The sequence below is a fragment of the Patella vulgata genome, chromosome 8, assembly GCF_932274485.2.
Source record: "Patella vulgata chromosome 8, xgPatVulg1.2, whole genome shotgun sequence".
Lineage (NCBI taxonomy): Eukaryota > Metazoa > Mollusca > Gastropoda > Patellidae > Patella > Patella vulgata.
The window spans coordinates 22,694,371-22,719,390 of record NC_065886.2 but is presented as its reverse complement, the minus strand read 5'-3'; the positions used below and the strand labels follow the sequence as shown (position 1 = coordinate 22,719,390).

General features: G+C 37.7%; 1 protein-coding gene and 2 long non-coding RNA genes across 3 annotated transcripts; 1 reads left to right on the top strand and 2 right to left on the bottom strand.

Moving 5' to 3' along the window:
• Positions 1-356: 356 nt before the first annotated feature.
• LOC126830665 (uncharacterized) lies at positions 357-4,605 on the top strand. The gene is made up of 7 exons (XR_008789168.1): positions 357-1,100; positions 1,526-1,733; positions 2,311-2,454; positions 2,810-2,863; positions 3,415-3,474; positions 3,796-3,852; positions 4,366-4,605. It is a non-coding gene; the product is annotated as an uncharacterized LOC126830665 (long non-coding RNA).
• A 4,382-nt stretch (positions 4,606-8,987) lies between these two features.
• On the bottom strand, positions 8,988-13,372 carry LOC126830667 (beta-1,3-galactosyl-O-glycosyl-glycoprotein beta-1,6-N-acetylglucosaminyltransferase). The gene is made up of 3 exons (XM_050561087.1): positions 12,292-13,372; positions 10,027-10,259; positions 8,988-9,307 (listed from the first exon to the last, which is right to left on the bottom strand). Exons 1-3 carry the CDS (start codon positions 13,179-13,181, stop codon positions 9,000-9,002), a joined length of 1,431 nt encoding a protein of 476 aa, XP_050417044.1. The 5' UTR covers positions 13,182-13,372; the 3' UTR covers positions 8,988-8,999.
• A 1,628-nt stretch (positions 13,373-15,000) lies between these two features.
• LOC126830675 (uncharacterized) lies at positions 15,001-18,427 on the bottom strand. Its single transcript, XR_007683912.2, has 4 exons — positions 18,284-18,427; positions 16,586-16,685; positions 15,698-15,842; positions 15,001-15,107 (listed from the first exon to the last, which is right to left on the bottom strand). It is a non-coding gene; the product is annotated as an uncharacterized LOC126830675 (long non-coding RNA).
• Between the last annotated feature and the right edge of the window lie 6,593 nt (positions 18,428-25,020).

Genomic DNA, 25,020 nt, shown 5'->3' with positions numbered 1-25,020 from the left:
CCACCCTCACAAGCTAAACAGAGAGCAATCAAGCCCATTCTGCCATCTTCACAAACCTGGATGATTGATGATGATGATCCACTACTACCACCATCACAAGCTAAACCGACAGAGGTCAACCCAATTTCTCCATCTTCACAAACCTGGATGATTGATGATTATGATCCACTACCACCCACACAAGCTAAACGGAGAGAGATCAAGGCAATTCCCTCATCTTCACAAACCTGGATGATTGATGATGATCAAGAGGATGATCCACTACCACCCTCACAAGCTAAACGGAGAGCGAACAAGCCCATTTCTCCATCTTCACATACCTGGATGATTGATGATAATCCACTACCACCATCATCTTCACAAACCTGGATGATTGATGATGATGATGAAGAGGATGATCTACTACCACCACCCTCACAAGCTAAACGGAGAGCAATCAAGCCCATTCTGCCATCTTCACAAACCTGGATGATTGATGATGATGATCCACTACTACCACCATCACAAGCTAAACCGACAGAGGTCAACCCAATTTCTCCATCTTCACAAACCTGGATGATTGATGATTATGATCCACTACCACCCACACAAGCTAAACGGAGAGAGATCAAGGCAATTCCCTCATCTTCACAAACCTGGATGATTGATGATGATCAAGAGGATGATCCACTACCACCCTCACAAGCTAAACGGAGAGCGATCAAGCCCATTCCTCCATCTTCACATACCTGGATGATTGATGATGATCCACTACCACCATCACAAGCTAAACAGAGAGAGATCAAACCAATTTCTCCATCTTCACAAAACAGGCAGTCCTCTTCACTGCAATCTGAAATCCTAGATGATGATAAGGACTCTTTTATATCGGACGAAATGTTTGATGATTCACGGGACAGTGATTTTGTTTTGAATTCCAATTCAGAGTCTGATTCTAGTGATGTTGTCCCAATAATTGACATAGGTGCTTTTAAAACTGTAAAAAATGATCAAAATGACAAGATATTCTTTAAAGATATGCCCTTGGTGAATTAAAGCTAGAAAATGCTAGTTTTATCAAATCAACACTTCTAAGGAAATACATTGCTACAACAACACAGGTAAGTCAGACCTGGAATCATATGTGTATCATATGAAATTTAAAGATGCATTCCCACAAAAGCATTTATCGGGTGGTTATTTCCAATAAAAGTATGGCAATTTTGGTATATCGAAAGTAGAGACACCCAATTTTACAAGAAAAATACTGGATTCCCTGAAATACACAAATGGAGCACGCACAGGACAAAAATAAGAGGGTGTCACTAAGTAACTGAGATTTTTTGTGTATCATATGACATTTAATAGAAGGGGCTGATCTCCGGTGTTCTTGGGCACATGGTTTGGACTTAAAAGTGAGCTCCTTCCATTCAAATACAGAATATTTCTATTTCGGTAAAATTCCCCCTATAGCCTTTGATCCAGTTTGATAAAATGTCATAATGATAACACTTAAGAAGTTTTTATTTTTATTGAATATTTGCAGGTGCTTAATATTTCTGAGAATCAACTTGGATGGATTACTAATCATTTAGGACACAACATCAACGTACATAAAGATTTTTACCGAGTTATGTCTTCCACTATTGAAAAAACGAAAGTAGCAAAATTATTATTGCTGGCAGATAGTGGTTCAATAACCAATTATTATGGGAAGACGATTGACGAAATAGATTTTGAAAGCTCTGCTGGTGGTGAGTTTTAGTCTGTAGTACCTTGTTAATCTAGATCAAACAACCCTTAATACTGATAATTACATGAGCCGAGGTGGCTCAGTGAGTAAGACCCTGGTTCACTAACCAGGAGTTCTCAGGTTCACTCCTGGTGTTGGCCGAGAAAGTTCCTTGGGATTTTCCGGCATGGTTTCCCCTTGTCAGTGGTTCAGGAGGGAGGGCCTGGCAACAAGGGGTCCAAGCAGATTCAATTGACCGACGTTAACTCCAATTAACAAAATGTTAAAGACCCATGCTGTGCACGTAAAAGAACCCCTGACAGTTGGAATTCGATATAAAAGTAGGCCGTAGCGCTGCTGTCCTGGCAAAATTTCACTCATAGCATGGCGTATGCCCATCTTCATTAGCCCAGTCGGTGCAGAAAAGTAGGACGTTAAACCCCATTTCATTTCACTGATAATTACTGGGTCGAGCCATGTAACCCAGCTCCTGTTTGACAATTAAACCAAGTCCATGGTGTAATGTTTGTATAGATTTTGTTGTATAAATGGTGGATTACATCTTGAAATTATGATTTAATATTTCTATTCTTTTTCAGACTTTCTTGTGAAAGATGATGAAGAACAAGATATTGTTGATGATGAGATTAATATTAATGATAGATTACAGCCACTTGAGAAAAGAAAGAGTAGTAGTCTAGAAGTAGTTAAGAGAAAGAAACAAAAGAATGAAATTATTGAAGGTGAGAACAGAATTTAGATATTAATATCTGTGTCGCGAACTTTGATTCAAATGAAATTTTAAAAGATTTTATCTCTTGACTGACCCAGACAGTTTGACATCCAAACACCCATGTCATAACAATGACAGCATGGGTCTTTAACATTTTGTCGATTGGAGTTGACGTTGGTCAATTGAATCTGCTACGGACCCCTTGTTGGATATTTTCATGTAAGCATTGTCCAGTTTGTCTAAAATCCTGAGACCATTTGACATGGTCCACAAATTTGTCATATAAATCATAATGTTTATGTTTGACTGTTGTTATTTTGCCTTAGAACTTACAGTATGAAATGTTTATTGTCTTTTCATTCCAGGACCCACATGTAGTAACGATACACAGAGAAATATGTTGCAGATTTCAGATAATAGTAAGTAGTTTTATTCTCTTACGATGATTTCCTCTTTATGGTAAAATCATTCCATTCCTTCACCATAACTAAAAACAATGGTTACTCGTCTGGTGATACTGTGTGCATTCATTAACGAGGATATCCTCTTTAGGGTTCACTTCTTTCTATAAGGGCTCTCTCTCTCCCCCCCCCCCTCCTCAACACTTTTTTATTATCTTATCAACAAATTGATAAGGGAATTGGGGAACAAGCAAGCTGCCTATGCTAAACCCTTATCCCTTAAAACCAGAAGAAAGCTCTTTATTATGTAAAGTGCATACAGTCCTACCTACAGACATATCTTTGACTTCACAGGAAGTTGATCTTGAACTTAAAATAATTCCCCAAAATAGACGTATTTCGTCAGTTGTCCTTCTGCAAGACTGCTGGTTTGTGAGAATATCTGCTTTAGTTAGAATCCCATGAAGTTCTCATATGTAGAAGATATTAATTTTACACAATGTCAGCACAACATCAGTAATGACTGGACAGGGACTTTAATTCAATTTATGGTACCAAATTTATTGTAGATGATGAGATTGGATCACAGCCACTTGAGAAAAGAAAGAGTAGTAGTAGTCCAGAAGTAGGTGAGAACATAACAGAATTAAAATAATACTGTGTTTTATTTAGTGTCTTTAATCAAAGTATATTTTGAAAATCCTAATTTTGAGCTTTAAAAGAGAGAAAATGTCAAATTGGGTCAAACAGTAGACTTTCTCTTAGCATTATATCAATTGGTTGTTATGTAAGTGATTAAATATGATTGGTTAAGTTCAAATAATAAACTGCAGGAAAATTAAAGGTCAAAGATCATCTTAAGACATTTAGAATATTGATTCAGAGAGTATTAAAGGGATCCCCCATCTTTAAACAAATTGAATTGAATGCTTATTACCTGTTCATTCCAGGAGGACCTACATGCAGTAACGATAAACAGACAAATAGGTTGGAGACTTCAGATAGTAGTAAGTAGTCTTATTCTCTTAGGATGATTTCCTCTATATTGTAAAATCATTCCACTCCTTCATCATAACTAAAAACAATGGTTACTCGTCTGGTGATACTGTGTGCAATCATTAACGAGGATATCCTCTTTAGGGTTCTGGACTATGGATTTGGAGATGACTATGCACTATTTACTTTAGAGAATTTGCCTTTAAATCAATGTAATGTAACAAAAAATCACAGATTACCCCGTCTTCTTATGAATTTGTGAGGATTATTTTTACATTGTTGGTTCAGGGCTTTCTAGATATGATTCAAAACATCATTTTTTTTCTTTTAATATTTTGTTTGCAACCACACGACCAATTTCTAGTTTGGCTGAACAACACTCAAACTTAAAAGTCTACAATATATATACTTTTTTTATCCCCATGTTTTCCTATGGAGAAATTTGAAGAAATATGGATATTTCCTTTTGATAATACTTGATAAGGAACTGTTGTGTCAGTATTTGTTCATTTTTTTGATTTCAGATGTTTGGAACAAAGAAAAGAGAGGGGCCTATAATGAAGTGTTTTTTAAACTTGTCCAATTACGAGGAAAAATGCTGAAAAAAGAAGAAATAGTATCCCTCAAAAACAAGAACCCAATTTTAAAGAAAATGACCTATGACAAAATTAAAAATAAAATAAATGCAGATGTACAGAAAATAAGACGAAATAAAGACAAAAACTAAAAATAATTTGCAGATGTACAGAAAATAAGACCAAATAAAGACAAAAACTAAAAATATTTTTTTTTAATTCTTTTGCTCTTATTCCCAAAGGTAATAGATCATGACAAAAAACGAATTTGGCTCATTAAAGAGATTAGGCTTTAAAAACTAATATGCAAAATATTTTTCTTGATGTCTTAAAATAAGAGAGAAAAACCTTTTGTAAATTTCCTATGCTAAAATATCAAAATCATATCTAGACCAAATTCTCCTATCTTATGCTCTATTACCTTATATGTCTCCATTCTAAACCGGGCCAGGGAAAGATGTCGCTTTATTTGGTAAAATATTTATTGTAATTACATAATGTTAAAAGATAGGTTTTCATGTCTGTACATCACTGGCAAGCATTGAAATGGTTAAGAACACACTTTAACTAATGCATTGCAGTGATTCATGACAAGTCAAGTATAAACTTGCTGAAAATAGTCTCGATTTCCCGTAAGTTTGGACGCTTATTCCATCAAAATTTACTGTTTTCTACATACTTTTTTCCCCCAGGTTTATCACTACCCATTTTTATACGCCCACATTTTCATGTGGACGTATATTGTCGTCGCCCCTGTCCGTCCATGAAGAATTTAATTCTGATAATTACATGTAGATATATCATTTCCCAGGCCCAGGCAAGATTCTTTGAATGGACACAAATGATTACCAGCAAGATATCTAGAGAAGCTGGTATAAAGGAATGATCTGTATTAAGTGGATATTGTGTGTGGGGGGGGGGGGGCGGCGTGTTGTTCATTAAAATATGGATCTGGTAAAAGATGGAATAATTGGGTATGAAATGCAGCCATTGACCGAATGGCAGTCTGAAAGGCAAAGCACATGGATGTGAGCCGAATGGTGTTTTGGGGAATTATCCTTATAACTTCCAGTTTTGCACTTAGACCGATTTTGAAAGTCAGCTCTTCAATTGAGGTCACAGGAGTGACAACCTAGATGAGCTGCACAAAATATGTGCAACATTTTCAATCAATCAGCAGGATACGCCCACATTTTCGAGAGATGGATAGAGAACAAGCTAAAAAGAAAGTGATTCTTCCTACAATCAAGGGCCATAATTGAGGAAATTACAATTCAATATGCGCAAATATCGATACGAACCAAGATCTTTGGGTTATAAACTTACATTTCAAGTTTCAACAAAATCGGATAAAAATTGTGACCTCTATAGGGTCCACAACCTTGATATACCATATTTTTTCGCTATTTGAAAATGAGGGGCGGCCATTTTGTCTGTCAGTTTTTGGACGATTTTCACGAAATTCGAATATCGAAATGAACCGAGATCTTTGGGTTATAAACTTACATTTCAAGTTTCAACAAAATCGGATAAAAATTGTGACCTCTATAGGGTCCACAACCTTGATATACCATATTTTTACGCCATTTGAGAACGAACGGCGGCCATTTTGTCTGTCAATTTTGATCCGATTTTCACGAAACTCGAACTCAGTCGTCATTAGGGTGTAACAGTGATATAATAATACGTTTTTTTTTAAATCGGATCAAAATTATGACCTCTATAGGTTCCACAAGCTAAAAACGAGATTTTTCTTACAATCAGGGGCCATAATTCAGGAAGTTACGGTCCGATATGCTCGAATATCGACAGGAACCAAGATCTGTGGGTTATAAACTTACATTTCAAGTTTCAACAAAATCGGATAAACATTGTGACCTCTATAGTGTCCACAACCTTGATATACCATATTTTTACGCTATTTGAGAACGATCGGGGGCCATTTTGTCCGTCAATTTTGATCCGATTTTCACGATATGCGCGAATATCGAAAGGAACCGAGATCTTTAGGTTATAAACCTACATTTCAAGTTTCAACAAAATCGGATAAAAATTGTGACCTCTATAGGGTCCATAAGCTAAAACCGTGATTTTTCGTACAAACAGGGGCCATAATCCATGAAGTTTCGATCCGATACATGCCAATATCGAAAGCAGCCGAGATCTTTTGGAGATAAACCTATATTATTATTATTATTATTATTATTACAGCATATTTATAGTGCACCCTTTCATATAACATGTTCAAGGGCACTTTACAAAGTGACAATGTAAATCACACATAAACAACAAGATTATGGGCATGTTAACAATTATATACAGAGTCAGTTAAAAGCCTGATTAAATAAATGTGTTTTAAGTTGTTTTTTAAAAGAATATAGAGATGTAAAACATCTTAAACTAAATGGTAGATTATTCCATAAAACAGGTGCTTGATAACTAAAAGAACGCTGACCATAAGAGACTAGTTGAACAGTTTTGGGCTTTAAAAGTAGTTTATCTGATGCACGTAATGTTCGGCCAGGTGTATAAAGTTCTAAAAGATCTGAGAGGTAAACAGGAGCTAAATTATTTAAACATTTAAAAGTAAGTAATAAAATCTTAAAATCAATTCGATATTTAACAGGTAACCAGTGTAAATTATATAAAACAGGAGTTGTGTGGTCACATTTCTTCGTTAAAGTAACAAGTCTAGCCGCAGTATTCTGTACTTTTTGTAATTTATCTATAAGCTTTAAAGTTAAACCAACTAAAAGTGAATTAAAGTTATCTAATCGAGAAGTGACCAGAGAATTAACAAGTGACTTAGTGGCCTCTACAGTTACACATTTACGTATTTTACCTATATTTCTAATATTAAAATAGCACAATTTACAAATATTATTTACTTGTGCTCCCATAAGCATAAAACTATCAAAGATAGCGCCAATATTACGAGCAAAATAAGATGAAAATATATCACAATTACCAATCACAACAGGGGGGTTATCTTGTGCAGATTTACTTAATTGATGCCTTGATGGCCTAATAACAAATATTCGGTTTTATCATCATTCAATTTTAGAAAGTTCTTTGACATCTATTTTCTAATTTCACTAATACAGTTCACAAGTTGCAATTTTGATAAATTGAAAGAAGATGGACAATTAGGTGTAAATGAAATATATAATTGAGTATCATCGGCATACAAATGAAAGCTGAGACCATATTTTCTGACAATATCTCCTAATGGTGACGTATATTTCAAGTTTCGTCAAAATCGGATAAGAATTGTGACCTCTAGGGTGTCCACAAACAATTTGTGGGCGGACGTCCGGACGGACATGGGCGACGGCATAATACGTCCACATGAAAATGTGGGCGTATAAAAACCTCATAAGGCTGTTTAAAGGCTTGCCTTGTCAAAGGGGAGACAACCCATTTTTTCCTCTTAATGGATAGATGAGCTGCACAAAATGTGTGCAAACTGGAAATTTTTAAAAACCTCATAAGGCCGTTTGAAAGGCTTGCCTACATGAGGCTGTCCTCCTTAGTCAAATTCCTCATATGGGGTCTCCCAACAAGGACCCTTCCTCAGATAGGTACACCCGTGGGTATGGGCGTGTGTGTGTGTGTGTGTATCTTTGTATGTATTTTCGCCCATCACGCTTCGTCGCCGCGCTCCACCCACACATTATTAGGTGATATTGAATTAACCAGCATCACAACACGAAAGTTTTTGGCCATTGAATTCGGGCCCCGGGCGAATTACGCTTCGTCGCCGCGCTCCACCTCCACATATCTCGTATCAAATTAAAAAGCACGACTACTTGAATGTTTTAGGCCATTGAATCTAGGCCACAGGCAAATTTGGGCCACGAACGAATTGTGCTTCGGGCGAATTTTGGTTCCGTGCTAATTTGAGCACTGGGCGAATATGGGCCCCTGGCAAATTTGGGCTACGGGCGAACTTGGACCAAGAGCGAATTTAGGCCCCGGGCGAATTTGAGCCCTGGGCTAATTTGGGCACGTGTAGAGTCGGGTATCCTACGAGTAATTTGATAATGCATCATAGAAAGGTAATGAACAGTGGTATGTTCATAACTTATTCATCCGTTAATTCGAAAACGTAAACATCTTGGAGCCACCAAATCTAGTTAAGAAGTTATTATGTGCGCAGTGAGCCTAAAATTATGGAAGGATAACGTTGCCAATATTATTTCATTGTTGACGGTGCAAACTGCAAATGTCAGTAGTTCAAAATACGTATTTTAGTTTTATAATTGCAATTTCCATTGCTCAACAATACCAATGTCACGGTGTTAAAATACAGAATACACTTTTCAATAATACAAAATACAGTATAATAGTTATTTTGCACATTACCCTTCTGCATTCTGCATTTTGCATAATAGACAAATGCATAATAGAACCTTGCATAGCTTTCATCTACCTTGAGAAATTGGTGTGGAACTTAAGTTTACGCACGGTTCTGTTACACACCGACTTTATCTCTGTAACAAATAACGACGAGTCTGCATCCGTCAACAATATAAATATGGTCATTTTACAAATAAACACAGCTGGATCTATCAGCCATTTATTCAAGGGATTTGATTTCTTACAAAATCCTGATTTATATAAAAACTTAGATTAATGTTAGAAGATTTTTCCTGTTGTTCATTATGTATTTTATCAAATAGCCATTTCTCCAGACAGTCAAGGGTGACGGGTTGATAATCAGAAAGATGTTTATTACTGAATAAATGCGGTGCCTTGGTTAAACCCGGTAGTTCCTTCATACCAAATATACAGATACTTCTTTTCCATTTACCGCTACACTTGACGCCATCTGTGGACCATATTTTATATCTAGCCATTGCTTCTTTCTCAAGTAACTGCTCTCTCTTCCCTGTAACGTTTCATTAAAAAGAAAAAAAAATGTTTAAAAATATCCGTTTTTTGGTCTTCAAGTTAACTTTATCGCTGGACAAAATAAAAGTGGCATGTTGCCAGTTCGTTTTCACATTTCCCGTCAATGTTAATTTCAAGCTCTATTTGATTTTGTCAAGTTTCATTGCCTTCCGTGGAGTCTAATTTTTATATAAGCTAAACTAAAACAACATGCCAAATTTATTTTTATTTGATGAATTACTATGTGGTGTAAATGCTACATTTCCGAGACAGTTTTCCGAATAGAAACCAGACAGAAAATTATAAATTAAAACCATTCAAATATTGAATAATAATATGATTGATTACCCCCCTTGCTTTCTAAACGTTCTCATCCCGATCGCTCAAGGCCCCGTTTCGATCACAACAACTTCTGGACAAAATAATAATGGAAGTAAAGTAAACCTTACGATAAGTTGAGAGGGGAATGGCTTTAACCTTTTTGTTGACAGTTTGCTGTCAATCGGTGGATTAACACAAAGCAGTGCGTGATCTCTCTGTGCGAATAGCCAGTCAGTTACACAAATGACGCTTTGTGTCCAGATTAATATTTGATTCCAACGACACGCACACAATTTGGGCCCCCAGAGAAGGAGGCGACATACGTTCTAGAATTGGGGGGGGGGAGGGGTACTTATTGTCAGATTTACAAAAACACTATCGATTACAGATGAATACCTTTGTAACAACCAGAAATATTCAACTGTGGACTAAAACAAAGTGAATTAAAAAACGTCTCATGAGGATGCTTTGCCTTTTTCAACCAATCAGCAAACTGGAGAGCTTTTGGTGCTGTCCTAATGTATGTGATAAACTTCCGGCTGGCTAGAATATGTTGAGATCCTTTCTTTAGGACAATGTCCGATATTGGGGTACCAGTCTTAGACATTCTGGATTTCCAAACCTTTCCACTGAAGTATAAAAAAGTCGGTATGTTATAACGTTCTTGTGCTTTGATTTTAAGTAGTCTTTGCATTTAAGTAAACTTATCTTATTTTGTGTTCCCAGAAAATTGTTAAGAACGTCCTTGTGCTTAGTAGACTTCAGTGTAAGCACAAGCACGTTATTAAGCACAACTTCGTTCTTAAACACGGTCAATGCTTACCGACCTTAAGTCTGTTTCTGCTTCAAACAAGGTGGCTGACAGTTGGTTATTCCACGGCATTTCCTACATCTTTTGATACCAAAGAGACAATTGAAAGACAGAGAAAATCCTTGAGAAGCGTATTCTCTAGAAGTAGGCCTACTATAGAAAATTTTGCTTTTACCCTAAAACCATTTTATTTATTTACCAATTAGTAAACAACACAAACACACGGGCTCTCACAATTATTAAGAGTGTTTGCATGTGCTTGCCGTTTTTTTTTTTTTTTTTTTTATAGCTTGTGCCACATTTTATATGTGTATATGGAACATGTCAAATGCATCTAAATTGATCATTGGGAAGCAGACGACAAGTGTATGACATAATCACATACCAAAACTGTTTTTATGACGTTAGAGGGCATCATAGTCTCAGTTTACCAGTCATAAGATGCTTACACTCATACTTGACTTGTGCTTACGCAAGAACGGTCTCTCGCATTTTTTAGAGACGTTTCTTACGTAAGAAAAAGTGAAGCATAACTTTGTGCTTACTTTAAGAATTTTCAAGGAACCGGGTCCTGGACGTTGCTAGATTACTTCACAATTCCTGAACTTATAGCTACGTTATTTACAGACACGTGAATAGTAGTATCCAATCGACCTTCACGGAAACCTCGACATTGAACGAACGTTGAACTCTATTATCACAGGTAGACATTTTAGCTTGAAAGCGCGAGACTTGGTATTCGCGACTATCGAGGAATCTGATAGGCTCACAAGCTCGACTTGTACCCAATCGAAATCACACTGAGCAGCAGTGAATATTCGCTAGGCCGCGACAATTACTGATAAGGATGACATCGATGCGACTTAATGAGCCACAAATATTAACTTTTTTCCTCCGACAAATTAAATTCTAAAACATTTTTTTTTTATGTATTAGAAAAATAAATAAAGACGTTTGACGTATTTGTATGTAAAAATTATTTCCTATTTAGTGTAAATGGGTATTAGAATGAGTAAAAGGCTCCACTCCGCCAGAACCAGTAAGGTTTTATGTAAACAATGCACGCGTCATTGAGCCAATGATTGACGCCACGTGATGAGACGTCACGTGTTGAAGGTAGTCATCTTTTACAGAAATATTAAAAGACTTTCGTAAACCTCTGTGAAACAGATTGAATCGAAATAAGTGCCGAAATATGCAGGGTATTACGTGAAGGCCTTGATCAGATGTACGTAGTTAAAGCGAGATCAAGTTAACGAGGGTGTTCGTTTTGGCGCTAGCTTTATATGGAGATGCGCAAAATAAAAAGTAATGATTGATAACTCTAATTGTTGTGATTGTGTAAGTGTCGATTAAGATACTTTGGATCTTAACGTAAATGTTAGCCCGATCCATAGAGCCCAAAGTGTATCCGCTTGGACTACTTAGGTTCTCCTTTTACGAATGATTTGGAGTGAAATCTTGTATGTCAAGCAACATTGAAGGGGTGCTCGGTTGTCAGTCCAGAACAATACGAAATAACGAAGTCACAATCGAAGAACATGGAATTATTCAGTTCCGCCTGTCATGCTGATAAAAGAAGGTGTGTGAGCAGAATCGTGACGTAATCAAACGTTTCGGCTATGGTGATTGGTCGAGTAAGAATCATATTCAGTTTGCGCATGCCTTGTCACGAGGAATTCTCGACAGACCTTCCGTGGGGTGGAGAGAATTCAATTCCGTAACATTTAATCGAGTATCCTCAGGGTGTACTGTAGTTTCGAATAACCAGACAGTCAGTTAATAAATACACAACAGGCGCCATTTTGAATGAACCGATAGACCTAGGTATACTATAATAAAAATCTTACCTGAATGGCGCCCCAGATACACTGTTGGCACCACGAAATGCTCTCAAAATACGAACAATTCCAAGATTAGTTTTTAAAGGAAAATCCTGACCAGCAAGATTTATCAAATATTTCCAATTTTTATACTTTAGTAGATCATCCATACACGTCAGTTCTGCTTGAAATACACTATACTGACCCCACCTGACTGTACTTCTGTGTGACGCCATGATGACGTTATCGAAGCATTTCGCGAGCCCGGACATGGCTTTAAATAGATTAATGGGGGATTTCCCATCTACGTGTATACAATATATATTGGAAGGTCTGTAAATAGATCGTAATAATCTCTCTGCCATCTCTATATCATGATGCATGATGATATTATAGGCAATGGGGAATTCCCTTTCCTCTTTACTCACGTTCATTACATAACCACGTGATTTTATCAGCCTGTCACATGACTTGGCTAAACTCAAGTAAATTTTAGGTTTGAAAACGACCTTTTTATGTTTAGCTAGAATCATTTTAGTCTTTTTCACATATGCTGGATCACCCTGAATCAATTTCTCACAGTGGACGTCTAGTAACTTTAAATTTGTTAAGCTATTTGTGCCTCGTTTTATATAAACACTGCTTCCATACAATGGAATGTTTAACAAGAGATTTGTATCTTGCGGGACGTTTCTTGAGTTGGATTTTCGGCGTTTCTTTTGCTGTTTTATTTTGATTTCTTTGTTAGGTTGATTATATGTTTCTTGTTGAGTATAAACAACGATGTCGTCGGCTCTGGTTAGTGAAGGTAGTCGTGATATACGTTTATAGCGCTTGTAAATAGCGATGTAAATGAGTATTTGATGAATCAAAGCAAACCACCCCAGAACAGCCAAGGCTCTTCCGATAGCTCCCATTGCTTTAAACCCAGTAAGCTCTTTGGTCTCAATATGTGTATATCTCAGGAACGCCAAAGACCAAGGGCCTACTCAATTTCACTGCCACAGATAGACGACGACGATGATAGATTAATAAATACGATACGGATAACATGGATATTTTTTCTACCATTATCACTACATCATCGGAGACACCCAAGATGACAACAGCATTGTTTACATTGTTGATATAAAATGTTAGGAAAGATCACCAAGTCTTATATGCGAGACTACAGTGTAAACACGCATTCGACAACTTCGTCCGACTGTCATCGCCGTTAGACAGTTTCAATCATAGGCATACCCAGGACTTTGCCAGGCATGTGAACTGAATTTTTGATCTCTTACTCCCAAACCGTTTTGCGAAGTAAAGTAACGGTAATGTTAGTTATTTAGTTTAATGTCCTACTTTTGTGCATTTAACCAGGTTAATGAAGACGAGCATACGCCATACAGCATGCTATTGGGGGGGTGGGGAGTCTGTATGGACAGAAGCGGTTCCGCCTAGTCTTCACCGAATTCCTACGAACGAATTTATGTACACGCCAAAATGTACGTGGAACCTCGGTTTTGTCGTTTTCGTACCATTCATAAAACTAGACACGTTTCCCTTGCCAGGTCCCCAGTATCTAACTACATCTATATGGGGATCGAACATGCAATCGTGGATTTACAGTGCACCTCGGTAACCACAATGCCCTTTCCATTCCATATGACACACTTACTGACATGGGTTACCTGGAGTACTTTTGGAGAATTGCGAAACACTCTAACTTAACGTAATTACCCTGAACTTATCTCTTATAATGAAATATGGTCGATAGTGGAGAGAAAAATTAAGGTTAACAATCTGACTAATTTACTAGAGTGGGATTTTGTAAACCAATCAGTATATCGAGGAACCAACGGGAAGTATTGAGGAACCACGCGGGTACCAGTGGGAGTATCAACGAACCAAAGGAAAGTATCAAGGAAACAACAGGGGTATAGGAAAATCAACGGTGTGTATTGGTGTAACCATCTTCAGATGATTCAGGGTATATCAAGGGATCAATAGATGTATTGGGGAAAAGCAGCATATAGTGAGGACCCACGAGATATGTCGAAGAACCATTGAGGGTATTAAAGCGCGACGGAAGTATAATGGCACGTAGCACCAACCGGGTTATGGGCCTATTACACCAACGGGGTGTATCAAGGGATACCTGGATGTTCGAGAATCAACACTTCGAGCTCTAGTTGGCCTGTCACAACTGGCTTGCGGTCATGGTTTCGATCCCTGGTGTGAGGGTTTACCCCGGGTTCTTCGGCTTCCCCCCACAGGACAGACCCCTGCACGTGCACTAGGCATAATAAAAATCACTCGCGGCAAACCTCAGCAGATTCCAGTACCCTACATCTAGCCTCGGCTGTATGACGAAGTCCGCCATTGGAACTACTTTCAAGTTCTCAGATTACCAACGGCGTTGCCCATGACGACGCCTTTGAAGAATGTTTTATCATACAAGTCTGAAACTGTTTTATTTTCAAGTTTATCCGATTTTCTTCAAACAAGGACAACTTTGCACTGACAATTCTACACACTCTTCGAACGACGCAATTGTTAGAACTTCTTTCGAAAGCGGCAAGTTGACACAATAAGTAAACCGGTGCCGCATCGCAATATAGGCGTAGGTACATAATATCACTTACTGTCATACACCCGAGACTAGATGTATGGTACCGGAATCTGCCGAGGTTTGCCGAGTGAAAAAAAATAAGACATTCGCCATCGGTGGAAGCGGACGTTAACCACTAATTGAAGAAGAACTGCTTTATTGATTTAAATCTCTTTTTTTATTGTTCATGTATGGTCTATATATTAATTTTTGGTTCCTCTTCTATTCTTCTTTCACATCCGGTAGCCTGTATAGAAACAAACAGGAAGTAGTTAAACACAAATATATCTCATTTTGAAAGAGCACGTCACTCACATCTTATTAGAAATCGATTGTACTTTATGTCTGGATCAGGCTTGGGGGTGCACATTTTATTGTGTCGATAAACCTGTTATTGACCTTTGCATCAATCTGGTTCAAATCAGGTGTTAATTGCCAGCTGTCACAGCGTCATGTTTGAGCCACGGTGACTCAGTGACTAAGGCATTGTCTCACTATATATGACGTATGGCCTTCTTAATTAGCTTAGTATGTGCAGAAAAGTAGGACGTTAAACACAATTTCATTTCACATTGTTTATTATTCGGTTGTGGGCCGCTGGGTAATACCGTGGCGAGCAGATGTGGGTGATAAAAAAAACCATCGATTCCAAAGAGTAATACTACTCGTCCACCCAAAACAAAAACACAAATACAAAACAGAGGTATGTAACCGACGTGCATATAAACAAAACAGGACGAGCAATATATGCGGCAACGGGAACACCAAGTATAAAGCTCGATTTAGTCGATAAATCAATCACATAAATAAGAAAAATAATTTAGGTTTACTATTCACCTTGGTTTCACCAATAATACTCATACCGAGGTTTAATTTCACGGCATAATCCAACACGACATTTGGCTCTGTCACCAAAACAGTGACATCTTTTATTTCTTCCACAACACGGTTCCTCCCCAACATTACAAAAATTCCTTACACACTGTAAAATAAATACAATTTTGCAGCAACATTTAAGTACAGTTCTTAATTTTCTGGTCATCCTCATCGATGTACGAACTGAACTTGCTATTAAATAAGACCAGCAAGTGCCTATTGAGACGCCTATTGAGACGCCCCCTACCCCCACCCCCTTCTGACCTGCCATTTATGAAAATTTGATGTTAATATTAGAAAAAATCACACTATGATTTCAAGTCGAACATATTGTAAATGGGGGAATTTAGTGTGTAAAGGGGGAATAAGTGACGTGTTTGTTAATTTGGCGTCATAGAGGGGGGATGTGTCGGGCACCCTGATTAAGACTCGCACACAAGGGGACAATAATTATGACGATACTAGATTGAACTTTTGGAAATTGAATATCAATTGCTGGAAAGGACTCGATCGACTAAACACGAGATTTCGGGCGAAAGGGTTTGCGCAAACTGAATATGCTTGATTACGTCACGATTCTGCTCACGTCACGTCTGTATTCGGGACTAGTATAACTGCAACATGCCGTTCTTTTTACACAAGTTTAAAAATAAGCTTCTAAACGGAATACATTCACATTGCTGGTAGAAGTATGTGGCTGGTTTAAGGATGTGGCAGCATCGCGATTTCGACCGCCTTAAATTAATTTTTTTTATTCTTTGATTACGTACTCGGAATGTGCGATCTTACAAAGATTTAATTGGGTATGCAAACCAATATCTGTATGAATAGATTTCATGCCTTACTTACTGATGATCCACGTTCTGATTTTCCAACCGCTTTTCCCTTCACTGTTGCCATAACAACAATAGCCAAAAGTAACACAAGTGTAGTCTTAGCAACCATATTCCTAAAAGTAAGTTTACCATTTACTAATGTTGCTATTTCGGCAAAATCACATTTACAGCCACCTTGTATTATGTCGGGACTACATCATTATGGGTTCTGACTTGAACTGAATTTTCACTTACACCCCCCAACCCCCCACCACCCACAAAGATACATTCTAGGAATAAGATTTCTTAAAAAATTATCTCCACCAATCACCATGTATGAAAGGTGTTAGCCATGTTTGAATACATCACGATTCTATTAATGTGGGCTTTCCTTAAAGTGGATATAGTCACCACCGGCTATTAGTACAGAAAATTTTGTTTGTTCAATTGATGTGCTCTTTAAGAAATTGTCTTCACCAATAACCATTTTATGTTTGAATACGTCACGATTCTAGTCGCAACAAATCTGTTATTTTGAGTCTAACATGCGTATATATTTCTGTAAGTCTGCTATGCTAGGATGGGGGAAGGGATTTTAACATGGGTATTGTCGCCTACTGCTAAGGGTACTTTTAAGTGCGCGCCGAACTCTTCTCTCAATAAGGAACGGCTAGGCAACACTCCAAGATGTAAATCCTAATACATTCACACATTCATATCCGCCAATTATGCTGATATTATAACAAATTTTGCTTCCCTCAGTCAACAGATTAACTCAAAACTGGCCACAACTTCTTCATTCGAAATGTAAATTTAAGCATCTGGACTTTCTCTTAATGGAAATAACACACCAAATCATTCTAATTCTACATTATTGTGACCTGAATCAAAAATGTCCCGTTACTTTTATTATAACCATTGATCACATCAGACATGTTTGTCTGGAATTATCAAATGTTAACTCCGTTTGAGGAAAATTTACATTTCTATTATTTTCTTCTTTGTCAGTAATATAATTATCATGGCTGTATGTTATAATTTATTTACAATTTATTTCACATCCTAACGTACATAGAAAGTCAATTGGCTCGATCTGGAGAGAAATGGTAACTATAGGTGCGGTTGGGCGCTGAATCTCTAAACAGGAAGTCCGAGTGCGATCCCGGTGTTGACTGAGAAAGTTCCTAAATTGCACAAATTATATTGAGTAACGGCGTTTGGTTGGTGTCAAAATGAAATGTGGTTTAACATCCTACTGTTCAGCTCCTATACTGGGCTGAAGAAGACGGCCATAGGCCATAGAGTGTGCTATGAGGCAATTCCAACTGCAAAGGGATCTTTTACATGCACGCCAATGTATACACGGGACATCGCTTTTACGTCTCATCCGAACGACTAGACGGCTGTCCTTGGCAAGCCCTACGTCCTGCACCACTGACAAGGGGAAACCACGTCGGAAAATCTCAGTGAACTTTCTCGGCCAATGCTTGTTGTCAAAAAAAAATGTCGATTTTTGGTTTGTCTGTTTCAGATATAACGGGTGTGTTGTGCTGTCGACACAAAAAGCCAGAATTTAAACTATACAAAACTAGTGGTACAGAAAAGCAGCATTAAGCCCCTTTCAACTGCCCCTCAGGAAAATAAAAAGGCGATAGTGCAAACATCATGGAAATGTTGCCGTAATACCCGGATTGTTTAAACAACCATCCCTATATCAAGCATATAATCTTACCTTTATTGCGATCTTTATGTAGCCCTACACAGATTTCAATCTCAACTAATAAGCATATGTTGTTATATACCCTATTAAATACAGCTTATTAATTTATTAATTCGCAATGAAAATATAACAACGGCATAATAATTTTTTTGCCTAATTATATTCACAGCTGAACTAATTAATGTCACAATTTATAGTTAAATATTATTGGTGAATGCATAAGAAATCGGCAAAAAATACGAACAATAAAATAAACGTTAACATTTATGCCAAGGCTAGCGCACCCCCATGTTTCTGAAGCAACCACTTGTATTGCGAGTTTTACAGCTTCGAGACGTTGCTAGACTGGTCTGCAATTCCCTAACTTATATATACGTTATCTGACTTCAACGCAGCCACGTGAACGATAGCGTCCAATCTGAGGTTGTGACACAAACACACGTGGCGACCTCCACGGAGACTTTGACATTAAACGAACCTTAAACTTTGCAACTCGATTATCACAGGTAGACATTTTAGCTGGAAAGCGCGAGACTAGGTATTCGCGATGACCGAGAAATCTGATAGGCTCCCCAGCTGGGTCGTCAGTAGCCAATCGACATTAGTGCCTACGAAATATGCAGGATAAGATGTACTAAGTAAAGCGAGATCAAGCCTTCTATTGAAGATAGTGCAACCCAAGTCATTATCTATCGGGAGAGAGAGAGATAAATGGGGTTTAACGTCCACTCGACACATTATCTATCGGGCTAGCTATCGTGCGCACTATACGGATGTTTGATGGGTGATATCTCGTCGTAAACATTTCATCGGCGTTAACATGTTTGGTGGCTTTTTCAATCAGGAGAATTCTCAATAGACATTTTTTTTATAAGAATTCCCTGCCACCGACAATCTGCTGGCTAAATTTTCAAGCGCACACTGTACGATATTCCATGATCTATACCCCGTCACTAATATTTCACGGGCAGTGGTATATCGATAAATATTAGTTAGCCACACTATCTGGTCTCTTTGATGATCTATCATGATTCGTCTGTAACACGAACTTGGGTTCAAAATGCTCTGTTAAAGTATAAAAGTAGGACCAATATAAAGATTCCAAAAATGTTCGACAACGCAAAAACAAGTCATCGGGGAGAGGGGGGGCACTGTACTTTTTAAAAATGTGGAGTTGTACCCCCTAGAAATAATTATTGGGGATTTCAAACAAGGAACAAACATATTCTGGCTGTTATATATTAATTAAAATCTCTGGACAACATTCGGTCTGCCAACGATTCCGGTCTACATTTCTTCCAAGTTGAACTTTGCGCCATTTTGCAATCTAAGGTAGGCTAATCGTCAGTTACAAGTCTTTTTATCATCGGATGGCGTCATGATATTATAACGGCCCCACGGTCACCTTTGTGTTTCGTGCCATTTAGTTGGCGGGTCTGTTTTTTTAATCCGACTTAATCCAAGTCAGGAGATAATCTGGCGTTCATATTTTGCCCGTATTTTATATTTTCCGAAAACTACAAATCTCATACAGTTAGTGTAAGACAGTAATTATCATGTAAGGTGTATCTGCCCCCCCCCCTCCACACACATACACCCACACACGCGCATCCACACCAACACACCCACCCACACACACACACATATATATATATTTTATGTAAAACGGATTGTGACTCGACTGGTAGGCGACCGGTGATCATTATACCAAACTTTATATTAGCCAGAACGTTCATCTCTTAGTTTATGTCTGTCTAGGACTAGATAATTAAATCGCAGATGCATGGTGCCAGGAATATAAAGTAAGTCATCAAACACATATAAAACCCGTCTTAATTGGCCAATAAATTTAAAAATATTTAATGTTTCTTTGTTTTAATTCTGATAAAGTACAACACACAATGGTAGCAGCGCTCCAGTTGTATAACATGCCAATGTAATGTAACATACGCATGACTTGGTGACATAGATATTGATAATTTGCCATTGTTTCTTTGTTGTAATCCTGAATGAATGAATGAATGAATGAATGAATAAATGAAATTGGGTTTAACGTCCTTCTTTTCTGAACATACCGGGCTTATGAAGACGTGCAAGTGTTCTATTGGGAAAATTTTCACCCGGACAGCGATTGAATTCCAATTGGGAATGATTCATTTACATGCACGCCAATGTGATCACAGGACCTCGTTTTCCTTCCTATCCGAACGACTAACGCAGTTCCTAGCCAGGGCCTCGGTCCTCCTGCACTCTGACAAGAGAAACTTTCTCGCTCAACACCGGGGGATCACGTGGCTAAGTGGGTAAGACGCTGGCTCGCTAGGCTAGAGGTCGGATGTTCGATCCCTGCATTGGCCGAGAAAGTTCATCCAGATTTTCCGGCGTGGTTCCCCCTTGTCAGTGATACAGGACGCAGGGCCTGACAAGGACAGCTGTCTAGTCCTTCGGATGAGACAAAAAACCGAGGTCCCGTGTATACATTGGAATGCACGTAAAAGATCCCATGGCTGTTGGAATTCGATATAAGAGTAGGCGATACTGCCGCTGCCCGAGCAAAATTTCCCTCAAAGCAACTGTATGGCGTATTAGGTGGGTAGATATAACAATATGATGGGGGGGGACCTAGAACAAACTGCAACAGAAATCATTTCTTTGGGAACTGTTCAGGTATGGTCTCTAGTACTCCCATAACAAAAGCGGCCATTATCGGTCTTGGGGAAATTTGCATAAATAACTTAATTCCAAGATGGTCGCCAGTGGACTAGAAAATCGACGAAATCTCCGAAACGGTTGGCTTTAGTGCAACTAAATGTATTACCGACCTATAGGAAATCGATACTCCCGAGTTCAAAATTGCCGACATTTTTTTCCTACGTCCTTATCGTAACCAAAGCCCTATATAAGGAAAGTTACGACAACTCATTTCCAGGCGCCATTTTGGATCCCAACTATGACGCCACAAAAACCATGGCGTCATACAGCTTTACTTATCATTACAAAACGTTTTATTTACTTCATGCAGCATTATATAGGTGGGGAAAGATATAACGTTTTACCTTAAACAAATTGCACCAATGCAGTTTGGTTCAATGATAAATATGTCAGACAAAATTATACTCAAAATCGGTCGAATTTGGCCATGGTAAAATAACGTAATCAACATAATTCAATATGGCGGTCTTCAGGAATTTTCGGAGAGCGACATCTCGTAATCAATGTGTTTCAGTGGTGGAAGAATAAATAATTTTCAAATTCCTCAAACACAGAACGATTATGCAAGCCAAATGTGCCGAAAAGTCGAATTTGACAAATATCAATTAAAAAAATGTATTTTTCATATGGTGCCGAGCAGTTCTTTCAAAGTGGCTGCCAAATTTGGTAATATAATGCAATTTAAAAAAAAAAAACATAAATAATATGGTAATAAAAGGGCAGCGATAATTTCGTAAGATATGACTTTTGCTATGACTTTTATATGGTTTTCGATGTCCGAATTAAAAGATAAATTTCTAAAATCCAAAATGGCAGCAACACAAATCGGAAGATGTTAATTTAATCGTCATTTTTCCTTGTTGGATATTACTTGTAACATGTCATTTACACGGTTCTCGATGTCGCCGAGTTCAATACTGATCTCAAAAATGACTCCATGATGGCAGAAATTCAAAATGGTCGGCAAAGTGTTTTCCAAATTTGCGGAATTTGGTTATATATCTTATATATGTATTTTGAAGTTGTTGGCACAACTCTGATCCCAAAAATAAATTTCGAGAATTCTTGATGGTAGAAATTCAAAATGGTCGGCAAAATGAAATCTAAATTGGTGCTATTTTAATTAACCGTCATTTTTTTCCGTTTGATATGTCTTATATGTGGATTTGGTGGTTTTTAGGGTTACTGAATTCAATGTTGGGTTCAAAACTTAATTTCAAATAGGATTGTCACCCACCAAATTTGTGCGTAAGCTAGAAACATCAGGACAAATTACAGAAATCATCTTTTACGGTCAGTTTTGTAAAAGCAAGGACAGAACCTCACCGGAACTCCAATAGAGTGGGAACCCCTCGCGAGGCCAGGTTCAGAGACCCTCGGCCCCCTAGCTTGAGAAAAATTGTACTACTGGGGTAATCACAAGTACCGGTCGTGAAATGAATAACAAACAGAAATGAAACCGCAGTAACTATCGGTCTTGATGTTACCAGGGACGGACCGGGAGTCGAGGGTCTCTAAATCACGATGTACCCTGTAGTTCGGATATAGACTCTAAACTATGATGTGCACTGTAGTTCGTATTGATTCTCCAAATCATGATGTATCCTGTAGTTCGTATTGAGTCTTTAAACTATGATGTACCCTGTAATTCGGATAGAGTCGCTCTAAACAACCATGTACCCTATAGTTCGGATGTACTCTGTAGTTAAGATAGAGTTTCTAAACCATGTTTATACTGTAGTTCGTATGCACTATAGTTTTGTAAATAAGAGGTCGATCATCACATAAATATGAATTGTGCGATATGTTAATCCCAAAATGACATAGTTTTTTTTAAATGATATATTGTTAACACGCTTTAAATATCTGGATGTAGAAAATTCTAGATACATTAAAATATTGGCAACAGGAGAGATTCGTGGTATAGGACGGAATTTATTGTTTTATTAATTGTAATCACAATGTTACACACTAAATTATACCCCTCCCGCTCCCCACTGAGTATTGTAATTAAAATATGTAATGATATCTTAGTTTACATCATGTCTTTGAATCTACCTTGGAGGTATGTGCAACCGTATGACACCTTAAATTTATTAATATGATTATTCTTACAAAGATCCAATTATAGTCTTTAATTACACGCTGTTAACCAGCCATTGGTGTTTTAATGACAATAAATCATATAGTTTATTCAGTTCGACGTAAGATTTAAAATAAGTATATACAGTTGGTTTAACTTGAATGTAGATCTGTTAATCTATGTCGCATATATATCACATTTCAGTTGAATCATATATCATTTGTTACGTATGTTCATGTTGCCTTACGTATTTGTCAACATCAAAGTGAGCTTGTTATATTGTTCCATTAGCTTATTCAGATTTGTTGAGATGAACTTAGTACTAATATGGCATTTTTCCGATAAGACCGGCAATAATTTACTATGTCTTTTAAATGGATGTCGATGTCTCTGAATTAAAAGTCACCGTCGAGTGTAGAAGTCGTGAAACACGCCGTCGTGGGATTTGTTGGGGCCTGTCTTTCCCACAAAATTGACGAAAATTACAAGCCGGAAAACGCGTTTTCTTGCTACACAATTCAGGTCGTGAATACAGCAACATGAAAACGGTCCATCATAATGAAGACATCTGAACTCCAATCAACAAATCAATCAACCAGGCTGTTGTCGTTGCATTCACATGTCACCAGAAATTTCACTGATGAAACAAATATGCCCGAAAAATACACTTTTTTATTTAAATTACACTGATTTTAAATGTTTTATCCATTAGTTAATTTAAAGAAATTTCAATTCCCGAAATATTGATGATACAATTAATGATCGATGACCGAAAACTGTCACACAATCCGGAATATCACCAGACCAAAAGTCATGGAATTTCGAGCACTTTATTTTGCCGGCTAGAAGGCAAATGGGTTTTTCCCCCTCAAAATATTATTCTCAGACTTAAGTTGTGAATTTACTCAAAATTGTTCGCCTTATTTTAACTAAAATATAGCCCTTTATAAAACTTTTGTTGTTTTAATGTATCAAATACATCAATAAGAAACTATGTGCTGCAAAGTTTTGTGTTTCTGCATCAAAGATATTTCTCATAAACAAGGATTGAAAGTTGAGCAAATTCTCAACATAAGTCTGAGAATGCTTTGTGAACTAGGGTCTATATTTTTAAAAGCGTATTCAAGTTAACTATCTTTAATAGCGCTTTTATCTGGTGTATCTTTTATTTTGATTTTTCTTATGAATTCAATTAGGTTATATGACAATTGTGTGCGCTTTTGTTTTTCGTCTCATCCGAAGATGTACGTTGTCCCTTGCCAGGTCTTCTGCCCTGCACCACTGACAAGGGGTACCACGCCGTAAAATCCCGATGAACTTTCTCGGCCAACGCAGGGATCAAACACTGAACCCCCAGGTAAGCAAGCCAACGTCTTACTCTCTGAGCCACCGTGTCTCCCAGCTATAGATGAACGATGATGTACAGTTTCAGTTTGGATGAAGATGTGTTCTTTTATAGAAATTGTACAGCGGTTCCTGGTTTCAATACAATTTGATGAGAACGACGTAATGCCATCAAAATGACGTTACGACGTCATAATAAGGTAAAAAATGTTGGCATTTTTAAACTCGGGAGTATCGATTTCCTATAGGTCGTTAATACATTTATTTACACTGAAGTCAACCGATTCGGAGATTTCGGCGATTTTCTTATCCACTAGCGGCCATCTTGGATTTATGTTAATTATGCAAATTTCCCCAAGACCGATAATGGCCGCTTTTGTTATGGAAGTACTGGAGACCACACCTGAACAGTTCCCAAAGAAATGATTTCTGTTGCAATTTGTTCTAGGTGCATTGTTATCTACACCCGCCTATATGCCCGAGTAGAACAGTAGGACGTTAAACCCCATCTCATTTCATTTCATTTCGATCAACACTGAGTTAGAACCCGGAACCCCCTAAAGGTCCGTTAGTGCCTAAATGCCCGTTTATACTGAGCGCGGCCACGAAC

Bases quoted from the DNA above. Each gene is read 5' to 3' on its own strand.
- LOC126830667 (XM_050561087.1), bottom strand. From the start codon at position 13,181: ATGGGAGCTATCGGAAGAGCCTTGGCTGTTCTGGGGTGGTTTGCTTTG. The intron at 10,260-12,291 runs GTAAGATTTTTA...TTTATACTTCAG, and splicing joins GTATCTGGGGCGCCATTCAG to TGGAAAGGTTTGGAAATCCA. The intron at 9,308-10,026 runs GTATTCATCTGT...GAAACGTTACAG, and splicing joins TATTTCTGGTTGTTACAAAG to GGAAGAGAGAGCAGTTACTT.